Source organism: Schistocerca serialis, chromosome 4, assembly GCF_023864345.2.
Source record: "Schistocerca serialis cubense isolate TAMUIC-IGC-003099 chromosome 4, iqSchSeri2.2, whole genome shotgun sequence".
Lineage (NCBI taxonomy): Eukaryota > Metazoa > Arthropoda > Insecta > Orthoptera > Acrididae > Schistocerca > Schistocerca serialis.
The window spans coordinates 328,364,880-328,380,821 of NC_064641.1; the positions used below are offsets into that span (position 1 = coordinate 328,364,880).

The 15,942-nt window shown below is 43.5% G+C and overlaps 1 protein-coding gene across 1 annotated transcript in view; it reads left to right on the plus strand.

Moving 5' to 3' along the window:
* LOC126474441 (pickpocket protein 28-like) overlaps nt 1-15,942 on the plus strand; it is a 217,466-nt gene that overhangs the window by 134,552 nt on the left and 66,972 nt on the right. The window contains exon 4 of the mRNA XM_050101911.1: nt 5,491-5,620. Within this exon, the coding sequence (XP_049957868.1) occupies nt 5,491-5,620 (130 nt within the window). The remainder of the gene's footprint in view (nt 1-5,490; nt 5,621-15,942) is intronic.

The following is a 15,942-nucleotide window of genomic DNA, read 5'->3' on the forward strand; positions in this document are numbered from 1 at the left end:
TACTTCTGCCACTGACTGTATGTCGTCAAGCTCCTTGCGTGAGTTCTTTTCTCGTCATCCTACCCCTTCACACACCCATCAGCTGCCACTTGGCTCCCTGTAGCACCTCCATAAAGCATATACACTCCTGGAAATTGAAATAAGAACACCGTGAATTCATTGTCCCAGGAAGGGGAAACTTTATTGACACATTCCTGGGGTCAGATACATCACATGATCACACTGACAGAACCACAGGCACATAGACACAGGCAACAGAGCATGCACAATGTCGGCACTAGTACAGTGTATATCCACCTTTCGCAGCAATGCAGGCTGCTATTCTCCCATGGAGACGATCGTAGAGAAGCTGGATGTAGTCCTGTGGAACGGCTTGCCATGCCATTTCCACCTGGCGCCTCAGTTGGACCAGCGTTCGTGCTGGACGTGCAGACCGCTTCATCCAGTCCCAAACATGCTCAATGGGGGACAGATCCGGAGATCTTGCTGGCCAGGGTAGTTGACTTACACCTTCTAGAGCACGTTGGGTGGCACGGGATACATGCGGACGTGCATTGTCCTGTTGGAACAGCAAGTTCCCTTGCCGGTCTAGGAATGGTAGAACGATGGGTTCGATGACGGTTTGGATGTACCGTGCACTATTCAGTGTCCCCTCGACGATCACCAGTGGTGTACGGCCAATGTAGGAGATCGCTCCCCACACCATGACGCCGGGTGTTGGCCCTGTGTGCCTCGGTCGTATGCAGTCCTGATTGTGGCGCTCACCTGCACGGCGCCAAACACGCATACGACCATCATTGGCACCAAGGCAGAAGCGACTCTCATCGCTGAAGACGACACGTCTCCATTCGTCCCTCCATTCACGCCTGTCGCGACACCACTGGAGGCGGGCTGCACGATGTTGGGGCGTGAGCGGAAGACGGCCTAACGGTGTGCGGGACCGTAGCCCAGCTTCATGGAGACGGTTGCGAATGGTCCTCGCCGATACCCCAGGAGCAACAGTGTCCCTAATTTGCTGGGAAGTGGCGGTGCGGTCCCCTACGGCACTGCGTAGGATCCTACGGTCTTGGCGTGCATCCGTGCGTCGCTGCGGTCCGGTCCCAGGTCGACGGGCACGTGCACCTTCCGCCGACCACTGGCGACAACATCGATGTACTGTGGAGACCTCACGCCCCACGTGTTGAGCAATTCGGCGGTACATCCACCCGGCCTCCCGCATGCCCACTATACGCCCTCGCTCAAAGTCCGTCAACTGCACATACGGTTCACGTCCACGCTGTCGCGGCATGCTACCAGTGTTAAAGACTGCGATGGAGCTCCGTATGTCACGGCAAACTGGCTGACACTGACGGCGGCGGTACACAAATGCTGCGCAGCTAGCGCCATTCGACGGCCAACACCGCGGTTCCTGGTGTGTCCGCTGTGCCTTGCGTGTGATCATTGCTTGTACAGCCCTCTCGCAGTGTCCGGAGCAAGTATGGTGGGTCTGACACACCGGTGTCAATGTGTTCTTTTTTCCATTTCCAGGAGTGTATTTCTAGAAAATGACACCAACAAACTCCATTCGTCTCCCCACGCCTCAGAAACTCTATACCGATCCCTGTTTCTTTTTATCTCCCTGTAGCCTTCATTATGTTCTAGTTCCACTTTAAAAAATTCTCTTTCCTTTCGCCCGAATTTACACCGATATTCCTCACGTCAGAAATATCTAAGAAATATCTTCCGATGAAAAAGCTACCGAGCTTTCCCATTGCGTTCAAAATTTTCTGATAAGCTGGACGCAACATATTCAAATGGCTCTCAGCACTATGGGACTTAACATCTGAGGACATGAGTCCCCTAGAACTTAGAACTACTTAAACCTAACTAACCTAAGGACATCACACACATCCATACCCGAGGCAGGATTCGAACCTGTGACCATAGCGGTCACGCGGTTCCAGACTGAAGCGCCTAGAACCGCTCGGCCACAACGGCCGGCAACATATTACCATAGATGGAAACCTTGAAAAAATGTCTTGTGTACCCCAGTGTGGAGTAATAGCACCGATACTGTCAGAGTTATACATTAATGAGTTAGTGAGTAGTACCAGTTGCAATCTGAAGCTTTTTGTGAACGACGCAGTTGTCTGTGAGGAAATTCTGTCCTGTAAGAATTTCAGTAATATCCAGCTGGATCACGAAAAATTACCCGGCTCTCAATTTAGAGCATGACCCAAGACTTAATACCGAAGTATCATTTTACTAAAGGGTTACTGAGTCACATCTAGCTAGTAACATCATATAAATCTTTTTGAATAATTATACATACCGATGCGAAGTGGAACGACGACATGGGCTCAGCTGTACGTAAAGCAATTGGCTGACTCTGACTTGCTGCTAGAATACTGGCAAACTGCAGGTGGTTTACTAAAGTGATTGATCACAAAGAAAACAGTGTGTGTATCACGAACTGAATACTGCCTATCAGGTCGGACTGACAACGAACCCTGAGAATATACAAAGAAGAGTGGTGCGAATCACCATAGGCTTGTTTAACTGGCGAGAGAGGTCAACAGAAGTATGGCGGACCCTTGGAAAAACATGCCGCACATCTCGTGAAGACCTGCTTGCAAAACGTCACGTGCCTTTTTTCAGGACAAAAACTGACAGCATTCTTCAGTCCCCTATATATCTATCCCGACTGATAATGCTGATAAAATTACACAAATCAAAGTTCACATGGAGGCATGCAAGCAGTTTTCCATGCTCTATCTGTGGATGGAAATGATAGACATATTTGCGTATGATACATTACAAAGTACACAATGCCATGCACTTAATGCTTCATAGTCGGAGTTAAACCTCTGAACGTATGGATAAAACATCTCCTCTATAAAGTCTCCACAAAGACACACATCAAAGAAGTTTTGCATCACTCCGGTTCCCAGAACTCCTTAAGATAGACGTTGACTGTGGATATTATATGACAGACACAGTCCCTTTAACTGTTCAGAGATTTTACTAAACCCGCCCGAAGATGTAAACAACCATGCACGAGCAGCGTCTATTAGACGGAGGGAGTCCGACAGCCAATCAGTTCCAGTCATTCCAACAGGAAGGAGGTACACAGATCGTGTCGTCTGTAATTCAACCATACCTACAAGGTCAGCACGGCGGTTCGATCGCGTCCGCGTTGTTACTTTGTGCCAGGAATGTCTCAACAAGGGAAGTGTCCAGGCGTCTTGGAGTGAACCAAAGCGGTGTTGTTCGGAAATGGATGAGATACAAAGCGGCAGGATCTGTCGATGACATGCCTCGCTCAGGCCGCCCAAGGGCTACTTCTGTAGTGGATGACCGCTACTTACGGATTATGGCACGGAGGAAACCTGACAGATACGCCACCACGTTGAATAATGCTTTTTGTGCAGCCACAGGACGTCGTGTTACGACTCAAACTGTGCACAATGATGCACAAGTTCACTCCCGACGTGCATGGCGAGGTCTATCTTTGCAACCACACCACCATGCAGCGCGGTACAGATGGGACCAACAACATGCCGAATGGACCGCTCAGGATTGGCATCACATTCTCTTCACCGATGAGTGTCGCATATGCCTTCAACCAGACAATCGTCGGAGACGTATCTGGAGGCAACTCGGTCAGGCTGAACGCCTTAGACACACTGACCAGCGAGTGCAGCAAGGTGGTGGTTCCCTGCTGTTTTGGGGTTACATTATGTGGGGCAGACGTACGCCACTGGTGGTCATGGAAGGTGCCGTAATGACTGCACGATAAGTGAATGCTATCCTCCAACCGATATTGAAGCCATATCGGCAGTATCTTGGCGAGGCATTCGTCTTCATGGACGACAATTCACGCCCCCATCGTTCACATCTTGTGAATGACTTCCTTCAGGATAACGACATCGCACGACTAGAATGGCCAGAATGTTCTCCAGACATGAACCCTATCGATCATGCCTGGGATAAATTGAAAAGGGCTGTTTATGGACGACGTGACCCACCAACCACTCTGAGGGATCTAAGCAGAATCGTCGTTGATGAGTGGGACAATCTGGACCAACAGTACCTTGATCCACTTGTGGATAGTATGCCACGACGAATACAGGCATGCATCAATGCAAGAGGACGTGCTACTGGGTATTGGAGGTACAGGTGTGAACAGGAATCTGTATCACCACCTCTGAAGGTCTAGCTGTATGATGGTACAACATGCAATGTGTGGTATTCATGAGCAATAAAAAGGGCGGAAATAGTGTTTATGTTGATCTCTATTCCTCGGAACCGAGGTGATGCAAAACTTTTTAGATGTGTTTACTATGACTAGTGCATCCTGACAGTTTACCGAGTTACCTAGACGAAAGGGCTACGATCACTATGAACGCGCCAGCGACTGAGGGTAATGCAGGAACAGCGAACCGCCACAAGCAGCGTCCGCACAACAAAGTACGTCATACAAATGCATCAGCACTGGAACTGTGTCATCGTTAAATACGTAACTACTCTTTATGAGTACAACACAAAATATGTCTTAGTAACTTATCTGTTAAACTGTTTTAATTCATTTTTTATGATTTGTAGGAGGAAGACGAGCAGTATGGTTGCTGATAGTCCTTCCCCTGTCTACGACAGGAAGAACTGATATAGCTAAACGCCCCACCTTCAGTGATTCGTTGATGCTAGCGATAGAAGCAATTTTGAACAGGTTACACATTAATCTCTCAAGGAAACTGAAAAAGTTGCGTGCAGTAAAATGGATAGATAGGTTGGTTTCTTGGTATATCTTTAAAATAAATATTCATTACTTATCACTTACTGAAACAGGTTCTTCTTCTTATACAAGACTCTTACAAATTACAGGACAACATTAGGACTCGATATCTTGACAACCATTATAATTAAGACTTGCTTCGTGAATTTCATTACAGTCACTGTTAGGGAAGTGTGCTTCTAATTTTATAATTGTTGACAGCCTTTAAAAGTTTTCTACCCGTGTGCTAGAAACTACAGCTGTCTCTAAAAACCATTGTCCTTCATTAATCATATGAAACAATATCAGTGAAGCAATCATAATCTTAGTTTCTCTGTTCATATCTCTTAATGGGTCAGTTTCCGAATGCATGTTTTCGTTTTTTGTCTCACTAGAGTTGTGAAAAACGATGAAGGAAAAGAATTGGAGATTTAAAAATAAACTGCAGCTTCAATGAAAATACAAAGGTGTTAAATTATCAGATGGGCAAGATACATGAAGTGCCAGCTACGTCTGGTAGACGTAGCAATTGTCTCTTGACTTCATAGTGCCTATGTTCCTTTCACTTTCATAGAAAAAGTAGTAAAATTTGTTTTATGGAAATAAACAATATATATGTTTAAACAAATAACAGAAAGAAGGAATAATGAGAGGGAAAAATCCTTTTGAAATGAATATATAAATACTTGCTCGTTTCCCAGCTGTCTACAATTCACAATTAATTTACTCTTTTCCAGAGATGGTGATGACCAGACCAAATTAGAGAAGCGTTTACTAAGCACATTCTGCGATCTTGCAGAAACTGAAACTGACGTAACACCTAATATCACGAGCTCGTGGGATGCTGTAGAAAAATTCCTGGTGAAGGTATGTATGATTTTCCGAATTACTCCGAGGAGCGCAGAGGCTTACATGAAGCAGGATTAAATACTATATATATACATTTTATATCTTAGCAGTCGGCGAGGATTTATTGTGGTGAAGTCTTAGACAAACCCACTCCATGACATCAGATAATGCAAATCAACGCAAAAACTGGTAGCACAAAGACTCAGCTTAAAATTAACTTATTCCGCCGACCTTTGTGTCTAAAGCGTGGTTTAGAACTCAGCCCTTAGTCATTCCTACTATCTGCCTCAGATGACTTCCGTTCCATTTCAGCTGTAAAGCTCCATGGCAGAACAATCCTCTGAGAAACAACATTAGTCAGTGTTCATGGTCGTGCTACTACCTAGAAGTTACTGGTCGCAGGGGTGATTCTGCGACTTCGATTTAATGGTTAAAATAGGACAATAACTGAGCTGTCGAACCGTGGCAGAAAGTTCTGCGGATCGATGAGTTACGGTACAAGACAGATTACTCAGAAAGGATTCTGTGGGCCTCATGAATGACTGGCAAGCTATATTTGTCTGAACGCGTTTTGGCGGCACTATAATTCGGTAAATATAGTGCAGTTCTATAGGAGTTTGTTTCTTTGACTTTCTCGTAACACGCGGGTGATGTTGTTCAACGGCGTCCAGGAAAAATGTTTTAGACGCAATTATGGTTCAGGTTGGATTTCATTAGAAATCGTTGGGCTCAGCGACTGTGAAATGATTAAAATCACGGACGAATGCAGCAAACAGTCGAGTATCAATCCGTGTTTTATTGCACAATAAGGTATACTTCAAAATAATTTTAAGGTCTGTTTTCTTAAAACCTGTTTGTAGCCTCGTTCAGCATCGCACATGGGCAAGCTCGTTCCACATTATTTCTCATTATGTGGATAGCGCTGTATTACCTAACTTCATATCTGTGTTATTACAGTCTGCTTTTATCTATGCACTGCAAAATTTATAGTTACAGACTAGAGTTTCTGTTTAATTTTTTCGCTTTATTTTTATTTTACGTTTTTTTGTGGAACTGATATAAATTGCAATTTGTAACTAAAAGGTAACTAGCACAGGGGGGCGCCTTTTTCTATCTGTGATATACGCTGTGGCTGGCTGTGTAGGCTTGTAAACAGCAGCCTCAGTGTGAGTTATGCTAGGCATGACTTGAGGTCGTTTTCTGGGCCTATATGACTCGCTACTAAACTTCGTACCTTGTAATCTTCAGTTGGTACAGCTGCTCAATGTTTCTTGATATAAACAGTTCAAAGGCGTGATTTCTACGTTCTCTTCTGCTATTCCTTTTAGCACTAATGATGGCCACACTGTAGCTGATGTATAACTAGATAGGCAATAAAATGCAGATCGATAAACGACTGTTTGCTGTGTTCATCCCACTCAACACAATTGTTCCCATAGTGTTAGAGCACTAGGGTGTCGGACTTCTTTAATATTAGCTTGATAATGGTCTACGTTGCGGGCTTTCAAACAACTACGCACCCTTAGATTCAGAGTTGAAATATTAAGTTTTGGCTGGTTTCGTTGTCTAGGGGCTGGGATAGGTAGTTGTCGCATGACAGGCCAAATACTTCTGAGCCAACAGTATACGACAAGAATACACACATGAATCGAATGTCGAAGGTTTCTATCACTCGGCAATTGTGAATTATGAATGTAACATATAAATTTATAAATGAGAGACTGCAGTTAAATAAAATCTGTAGGTACTATCTTGACGACTTTAAATTATGAGTACGATAGTAGAAGTACTTTTGCGAATGCGGTAAACTGTTATTGGTGTCGATGGTCCACCAATTAGATAAAATATAAGTTGAATAACTGGGAAACAATAGATTCCTACAGCACATAATTAGTTATGAACAACAACACAGCTCGCTACATATTCACTTCTAAACGCACTCTACGGCTTCACTGCAGAAGCCACGGAAATCACACAAGAGCACAGGTCTGCACCCCGAAATATTTCTATCCTCCGTGACCACCCGAAAACTGCTCTACTGTCCAAGCCTTTCCGCCGAATGTGCGTCCATCTCGCCGTACTTTACGCGTCCAGCACCCTCTCCCGTGTCCCGTGCCGTACCGCCCAGAACTGCCGCACTCCTCACCCGGACTAGCTTCCATCCTGTCTCCCCATTCACGAGCGCTGTGATTGGCTAGAGCGCTCGCGTCATGTCTTCGTGCCAACGCACCCACACAAACGTAATGAAACACATTCGAAGTACTGGATTTAAATTTAAATTACTTGAAAAATGTAAATATACCTACGGCTGGACCATAAACACGCTCTAACACACATTATTACATACATAAACAAATTAACTAAACATATGTCGAGAGGAATAGAACAGGCGGCCGTGGTGGCCGAGCGGTTCTAGGCGCTTCAGTCTCGAACCGCGCGACCGCTACGGTCGCAGGTTCGATTCCTGCCTCGGGCATGGATGTGTCTGATGTCCTTAGGTTAGTTAGGTTTAAGTAGTTCTAAGTTCTAGGGGACTGATGGCCTCAGATGTTAAGCCCCATAGTGCTCAGAGCCATTTGAACCATTTTTGAATAGAACAATAGGTAGGCCAGTAGCCTAATGTCTCTGTGCTTCCTATAACACAGTAAATATTTAACTAATTTCTTCACGAATAGTATATGTCGGATATAAACAAAGACATAGATGAATATATATATTTATAAGCACACTGCTACCGTTTTTTCGTGAACTGTGGAGTACTTATGGCCTGATGCGATCGATAGTAATCGGCCCCTTTGACCTCCAATAACTCATTTACTATTCAAGTTACATGCCTTTAATTCATACCAATTTAGATTTATACTAACAGCTTTCTAAAGACACGTCGATTGAGGAAATCGGATGAAGCGATTAAATTTTGGAAATTCGTTGTTATGTGTTACTTGTATAATCTACATTCATCAAGTGAACTTTAAACTAATAAAGGTATTGAAATTTTGATTACACCATCAGAATCGTCGTGTAAATAATAGTAATGTACATGTCTCTTTTTGAGGTATCATTATTCATCTGGCCACTATTAATTTCTATACTAACTATGAAATGTCTGCCATAAAGGTTTCACAAAGTCCGCCATCCTTGGCACTCCCGGCATAGCCATCTCCTTCATCGACACAAAGCACCGTCCTCGTCACAGCGGAATTCCCAGCCACGCGGCTGGACCACGCGCTGGGGCTACCCCTCTCGTCCGGCTGGCGTGTGGCACCACGTGTTTGCTGCCGGGCCCCGGCTAGCCGAGCGGCCGCCCCAACACCGAAGATTAGATTAGATTAGATTTACTTTCTTCCCAATTGATCCGTAGTGAGGAGGTCCTCCAGGATGTAGAACATGTCAGAAATACAACAATACATGACAAATATTTACAACTAAAACAAATAAGCTAATGTACCATTCCAGAGTTCCCAAGTGGAAGATCGTCATTTTTTAATGAACACTATATGAAAGAGTCATTTTACAAATACTAATGCACTGAATTTAAAATAAAAAAGTTTATTTATTTATTTATAAGGTAACAAACATGTAATACAACTACTATATTACTTTGCAGATTAACCATGTAGTAGATGTTATGAGACAACGGGCGAGTTGTGGCGCCCTGGAAATATTATATATATATATATATATATATATATATATATATATATATATATATATATATATATATATATATATATATACATATATATATATATATATATATTTATACACTCCTGGAAATTGAAATAAGAACACCGTGAATTCATTGTCCCAGGAAGGGGAAACTTTATTGACACATTCCTGGTGTCAGATACATCACATGATCACACTGACAGAACCACAGGCACATAGACACAGGCAACAGAGCATGCACAATGTCGACACTAGTACAGTGTATATCCACCTTTCGCAGCAATGCAGGCTGCTATTCTCCCATGGAGACGATCGTAGAGATGCTGGATGTAGTCCTGTGGAACGGCTTGCCATGCCATTTCCACCTGGCGCCTCAGTTGGACCAGCGTTCGTGCTGGACGTGCAGGCCGCGTGAGACGACGCTTCATCCAGTCCCAAACATGCTCAATTGGGGACAGATCCGGAGATCTTGCTGGCCAGGGTAGTTGACTTACACCTTCTAGAGCACGTTGGGTGGCACGGGATACATGCGGACGTGCATTGTCCTGTTGGAACAGCAAGTTCCCTTGCCGGTCTAGGAATGGTAGAACGATGGGTTCGATGACGGTTTGGATGTACCGTGCACTATTCAGTGTCCCCTCGACGATCACCAGTGGTGTACGGCCAGTGTAGGAGATTGCTCCCCACACCATGATGCCGGGTGTTGGCCCTGTGTGCCTCGGTCGTATGCAGTCCTGATTGTGGCGCTCACCTGCACGGCGCCAAACACGCATACGACCATCATTGGCACCAAGGCAGAAGCGACTCTCATCGCTGAGGACGACACGTCTCCATTCGTCCCTCCATTCACACCTGTCGCGACACCACTGGAGGCGGGCTGTACGATGTTGGGGCGTGAGCGGAAGACGGCCTAACGGTGTGCGGGACCGTAGCCCAGCTTCATGGAGACGGTTGCGAATGGTCCTCGCCGATACCCCAGGAGCAACAGTGTCCCTAATTTGCTGGGAAGTGGCGGTGCGGTCCCCTACGGCACTGCGTAGGATCCTACGGTCTTGGCGTGCATCCGTGCGTCGCTGCGGTCCGGTCCCAGGTCGACGGGCACGTGCACCTTCCGCCGACCACTGGCGACAACATCGATGTACTGTGGAGACCTCACGCCCCACGTGTTGAGCAATTCGGCGGTACGTCCACCCGGCCTCCCGCATGCTCACTATACGCCCTCGCTCAAAGTCCGTCAACTGCACATACGGTTCACGTCCACGCTGTCGCGGCATGCTACCAGTGTTAAAGACTGCGATGGAGCTCCGTATGCCACGGCAAACTGGCTGACACTGACGGCGGCGGTGCACAAATGCTGCGCAGCTAGCGCCATTCGACGGCCAACACCGCGGTTCCTGGTGTGTCCGCTGTGCCGTGCGTGTGATCATTGCTTGTACAGCCCTCTCGCAGTGTCCGGAGCAAGTATGGTGGGTCTGACACACCGGTGTCAATGTGTTCTTTTTTCCATTTCCAGGAGTGTATAATATTTCCAGGGCGCCACAACTCGCCCGTTGTCTCACAACATCTACTACATGGTTAATCTGCAAATCACACTTATGTGACAGAGGGTTCACCGAACAACCTTCGCACTAATTCTCTATTATCCCACTCTTGAACATCACTCGGAATAAATGAAAACATGTCTTTCCGTGCCGGCTCTCATTTCTGTTATTTTATTAAGATGATCGTTTGTCCCTCATAGGTCGGCCTCAACAAAATGTTTTCACGTTCGGAAGAGAAAGTTGATGATTGGCATTTTGTGGGAAGATTTGCTTTAATGATGTGCACCCCATATCCTGTATCATGTCCGTGACACGCTCTCTCCTATTCCTCGAAATACAAAACGTGGTGCTCTTCTTTGAACTTTTTTTTCGATGTATTCCTTTAATTCTATCTGGTGAGGATCCCACACCGTGCAGCACGGACAAGCGTAGTGCAAGAGGTCTTTTTAGCAGCTCTATTGCATCTTCTAAGCGCTCTGCCTATAAAACGCAGTCTTTGATTCGCCTTCCCCACATTTTCTGTGTGTTCTTACCAGTTTATGTTGTTCGTAATAGTAATTCCTACGTATTTACTTGAATTTGTGGCTTTTAGATTTGTTTGATTTATCGTACACTGCAACTGAAACGAATTCATTTTTTCACGCATGTAGATGACTTTCCATTTAAGGTCAATTGCCAATTTTCGCATCATGCAGACATCTTACCTAAATCGTTTTGCATTATCACAGAACAGACTACCCTGTAACACCCTTACAAGCTTTTCATACTATTTCTGGCAACCCTGCATATAAGCAGTTCATCTATAGGTTTTGACATAAATAGCTATATTGTTTGGTTGCATTGATTTAGAAACTTACATTCTTTTACACCGCCAACGGACTGTAGACCTTAGTCCCCGACATATATTTCAACTTGATAGCTATATGAACAATACCCGTTCCCGAGAAAAGGTGATGTTTACAGACGACGTCAGACAGACAGACAGATGGACAACAAATGGCAGAAAAATATTTTTTCACGTCACATAATTACAAATTAACAATTTTACTATATTTTCTTCACTTTTACCGCGAAGCCTTGCTTCTTGTCGAATTTCATCATTCTAGTTCAAAGGGAAGTACTTTATAGGTTTCGATGAGTGAGTTTGCGAGTATCGAAATATGCGATGGAAATGGCCTTATCTGTTGATAACACTAACATTGAAGGTTAAATTTTTACACCGCCAAGGGACCGTAGATATCAGTATCTGAAATAAATTTCAACTTCGCACCTCTATCCGTTCGTGAGAAAAAGGGGTCTTCTCAGTCGGACAAACAGACAGACGGAGAACGAAGTGATCCTTTAAGGATTCCGTTTTTGCCGACTGAGGTACAGAACGCTAAAATTGTATAAGAAAGGCATTGGAAGGAGAAATCTGTGCCATATTCTTCGAGCTTACAACTCTAATACTTCGAAAAATTCCGATATCTTATTTTATCTAATTCTCTCATCTTGAGTTGTTTCCATTATCATTTTTCATCAAGGTGCTTTACTCAGACTAATGTATATTAATGTCTGTTATTTATCATCCGATGATTATATGATAAACTGTATTGAGCTATGCAACAATGTACAGGGAATCCGCAAATCAGAATATATAAAATATAAAAGTATATTATAAAGCGCAACGATAATCTTGACTGGTAATGTGGATGACATATTCTCGCATTCACTGGCTGTCGAAAAATACATCGCGGCGAGCATCGCTGCGAAGATCTACGTCAATTGAGGAAAACAATACAGTGTTGTCACTATCTCGTAAACTCAACATGAAGCAGAGACAAGTTTATATTGGTATGTTGCATTAAAGCTGATGTAAGTACACTGAAAAATAAAATAAAAAATGTTTACCTGAAGTTTTCAGGCAGGAAAGACATCAGTGTTATCATCTATACTTTCAGTACCACAGTCTCTACGTAGCTACTACACCCAATATCATTAATAAATATTTTTTTTAGTATCACAGTGTTCGACTGCCTCCTCTATTATTCCTCTCTACTTCTTTCAGAGACAGGTTAACTACTCTTGGTTGTTGCAGTAGATGTCCCACTGATCTGTTTCATCTTTTAGTAAGTGTCTTCTGTAGACCTTTTTCTACAACTATAGTTTTTGGTATTTTATCATTTCTATAATGTTTGTGTTTGGCAGGTATCTGAAACGATTTCCTTCCTCTTCTTTTCTTTTTTTAAACACAAATGACAAGAGAAACAGAAATATGGTACAAGCGTATAAAGTTATTGGTAAAATGTACTGTACCTTAGATCTGTGGATTTTGAAAAGAATGGGATATTAAACATTTCGACTGATATGCACGTGACAAGGTTCTCACAATTTAAGTCAATGAGCAGATTCACCAATCTCGTGTGTATGGGCTGTTGCCTAGAGATGCTGGGTGCTGATGACCGTAAAGCCGTCGACACACGGTCCGTGCATTAGAATGTCAACATTGAGGGTACAGACTTTCTGACGTCATAGCGCGAAAAATCACGTTGGGGAATCTTTCCGGACGTGTAGAGCAGTATCAACCATGACAGATATTCTGAACATGCGTTTGAACGTACACTAATCAGATGGAATAACGTCACCTACGTCACGTACACGTCATCTCTTTTCATTATAGAATCGGGACACGCCATTTTGGATTTCAGTTGACGCCCATTTTTCTATATTATAACATACATCCTATGAATATATGCCACATCAAAGTACTAGTAGCCGGCCGCGGTGGCCGTGCGGTTCTAGGCGCTCCAGTCCGGAGCCGCGCTGCTGCTACGGTCGCAGGTTCGAATCCTGCCTCGGGCATGGGTTTGTGTGATGTCCTTAGGTTAGTTAGGTTTAAGTAGTTCTAAGTTCTAGGGGACTGATGACCACAGCAGTTGAATCCCATAGTGCTCAGAGCCATTTGAACCATTTTTGAAAGTACTAGTAAAGTGATATTTCGAAAACCCGTCGTTCATTCGTACGATATGGTGTGATATAATGAAGGGAAACATACAAGACCAAATCAGATGTTACAGAATTTAAGTGTAGCGTAATGAATAGAAATGCTGTGATAAAAATTGGTACGTGATGTGGTGCAGGTTCGCGTCACATTACATGTATACATATTCTTTTACTCAATTTCGCGTTTTATAATATGGTCTGAAACTTTCTTATTGATCTAATACAACTATATTCTGTAATACGCGATTTTGTGTAAAGATAAGTGCGCTTTCTCTCAGGAGTGGGCACGTTCAAAAAGCTTTATGCACAAGAGATATCAATACTTGCAGCAAGCTATTTTACGCTTTCTTGTTTAGTCTTGTATTTCACACATTCTAACGTCTGCTACTAAATAGAAACTGTGACCAAATAAGAATGATCTCAGGGTTTCACTAAAAAGTGAGAATGATGTAATAGTTTTATCTAACATGGAAGACTATAGCAAATTTGCATCACACTATTTGTAATGCAATTTTTGCACGCTGGTGTCCTTACTGACTGTATATGAAACTTTCATTTTTTCTTTATAACATGTTCATGGATATTTCAGTTTTTATTTACGTATACTACAGACAGAACAACATGACTAGCGTATGGAAAATGGAGCAAATGTGCCTTTTAATAGAGCTAACGTAGGAATTTTACGCCCTTTCATTTCGTCAACAAACGGTGTGATTGCGAGCCAGATACAGCGGACAACTGCCGCTGGAGCGCGCAACGTTTGCGTATACCTCACTGAGACTCGCAGACCGTATGCACAAGGCGCATCGTTTGCGAGCTTTCGGTAGCCCGTTGAACTCGGCACGCTCAACGATGACGTTCGAAAGTACAGCCCGTGTGCCGACGGCTTACGGCCCTTCTCATACGGGGTAGGCTTCGTGGCAACATTCGGAGGCAGGTGGCTGGCTTAGTAGACAGCGCCAACGGCAACTCGTGCAAACCAGCTGCTCTGCAATCTCCCTCAAAACGATTAAAAACCTATTCGATAAAAAAATATCTTTCTCACCTCTTAGTTTCATTCGTCAGCTTTATTCCTTTCGTTAATAGTCATAGTTATTGTGAACAACTACTCCCTTTTTTCCTCCAGAAAAGTGCCATCAGTGACGAGTTTGGAATAATATCTAATTTCTCTTGTTGACGCATTAAAATTAGCTTCAATTGCGACAGTATCTTGAAACAGTGTATTAAGGTAGCAGCTGAGAGCAAAGCAAATCACGAGTTTATGAAAAAGTCGTTCTTGATGTAAAACAAACGTCTAATTTCTTCGTTTATGTTGTTGGAAAATATACAGAAAATCGCACTTGACCAGCTATCGATAGCCCTCCAGATATTGCATTAATACAGTGAAACAATCTGTAGTAATTTGCGTACTGCATTTGATAAGAAAGTTTTGCGTATTAAGCATATGGCAAAATACTCTTCTCATTGTGTGCTTTCATTTAGCAAAATCTCTTTTTGATATCTCAATTCATTTATGAGATAAGATGTAGGTTATGAATATTTCATTGTCGTTTTACTGTTTCTGCACACTAACAGAACTGAGCACACTACATGCAGCGTAGATCACTAGGTGTTGGTCTACATACGGCGTGTGTATGAGTGATTGCCTAATGTTGCGTCAACAATGGAACTGTCGCGTTTATAAATGAATTAATAACAGCCCAGCCATTGAGAACCTACACCTAAAGGAAGCGCCTCGTCATACTCTTAACTATTTACGATCAAATGTACAACCGTTCGGTGGCGCTTTCATTTTATTATCTTGGAGACTTTAGAAAAACTCTTCCAGTGATAGCTACATCAGCACCAACTGATGATCTCAATGCTTGTCTCAAAGCATCCCGTCTGTGGAGACATGTGCGAAAAACTCACTTTAAAGACCAATACGTGCGTACGTTCCCAGTGCAATGAGTCGGCAGCCACATTTCCAGAACAGCTATTGAACACTGGCAAAGCAAAAATACCAGTTGATGCTATCATAAAATGTATTTCATTCTAACTGGAATTTTACGTCATTGTGCCATCCGTCGAACTACTTTCAGAAAATTTTTTCGCAAATTGTCACCAATTATAAAAATCATAAATGGCTTTGCGAACGTGCTACTTTGG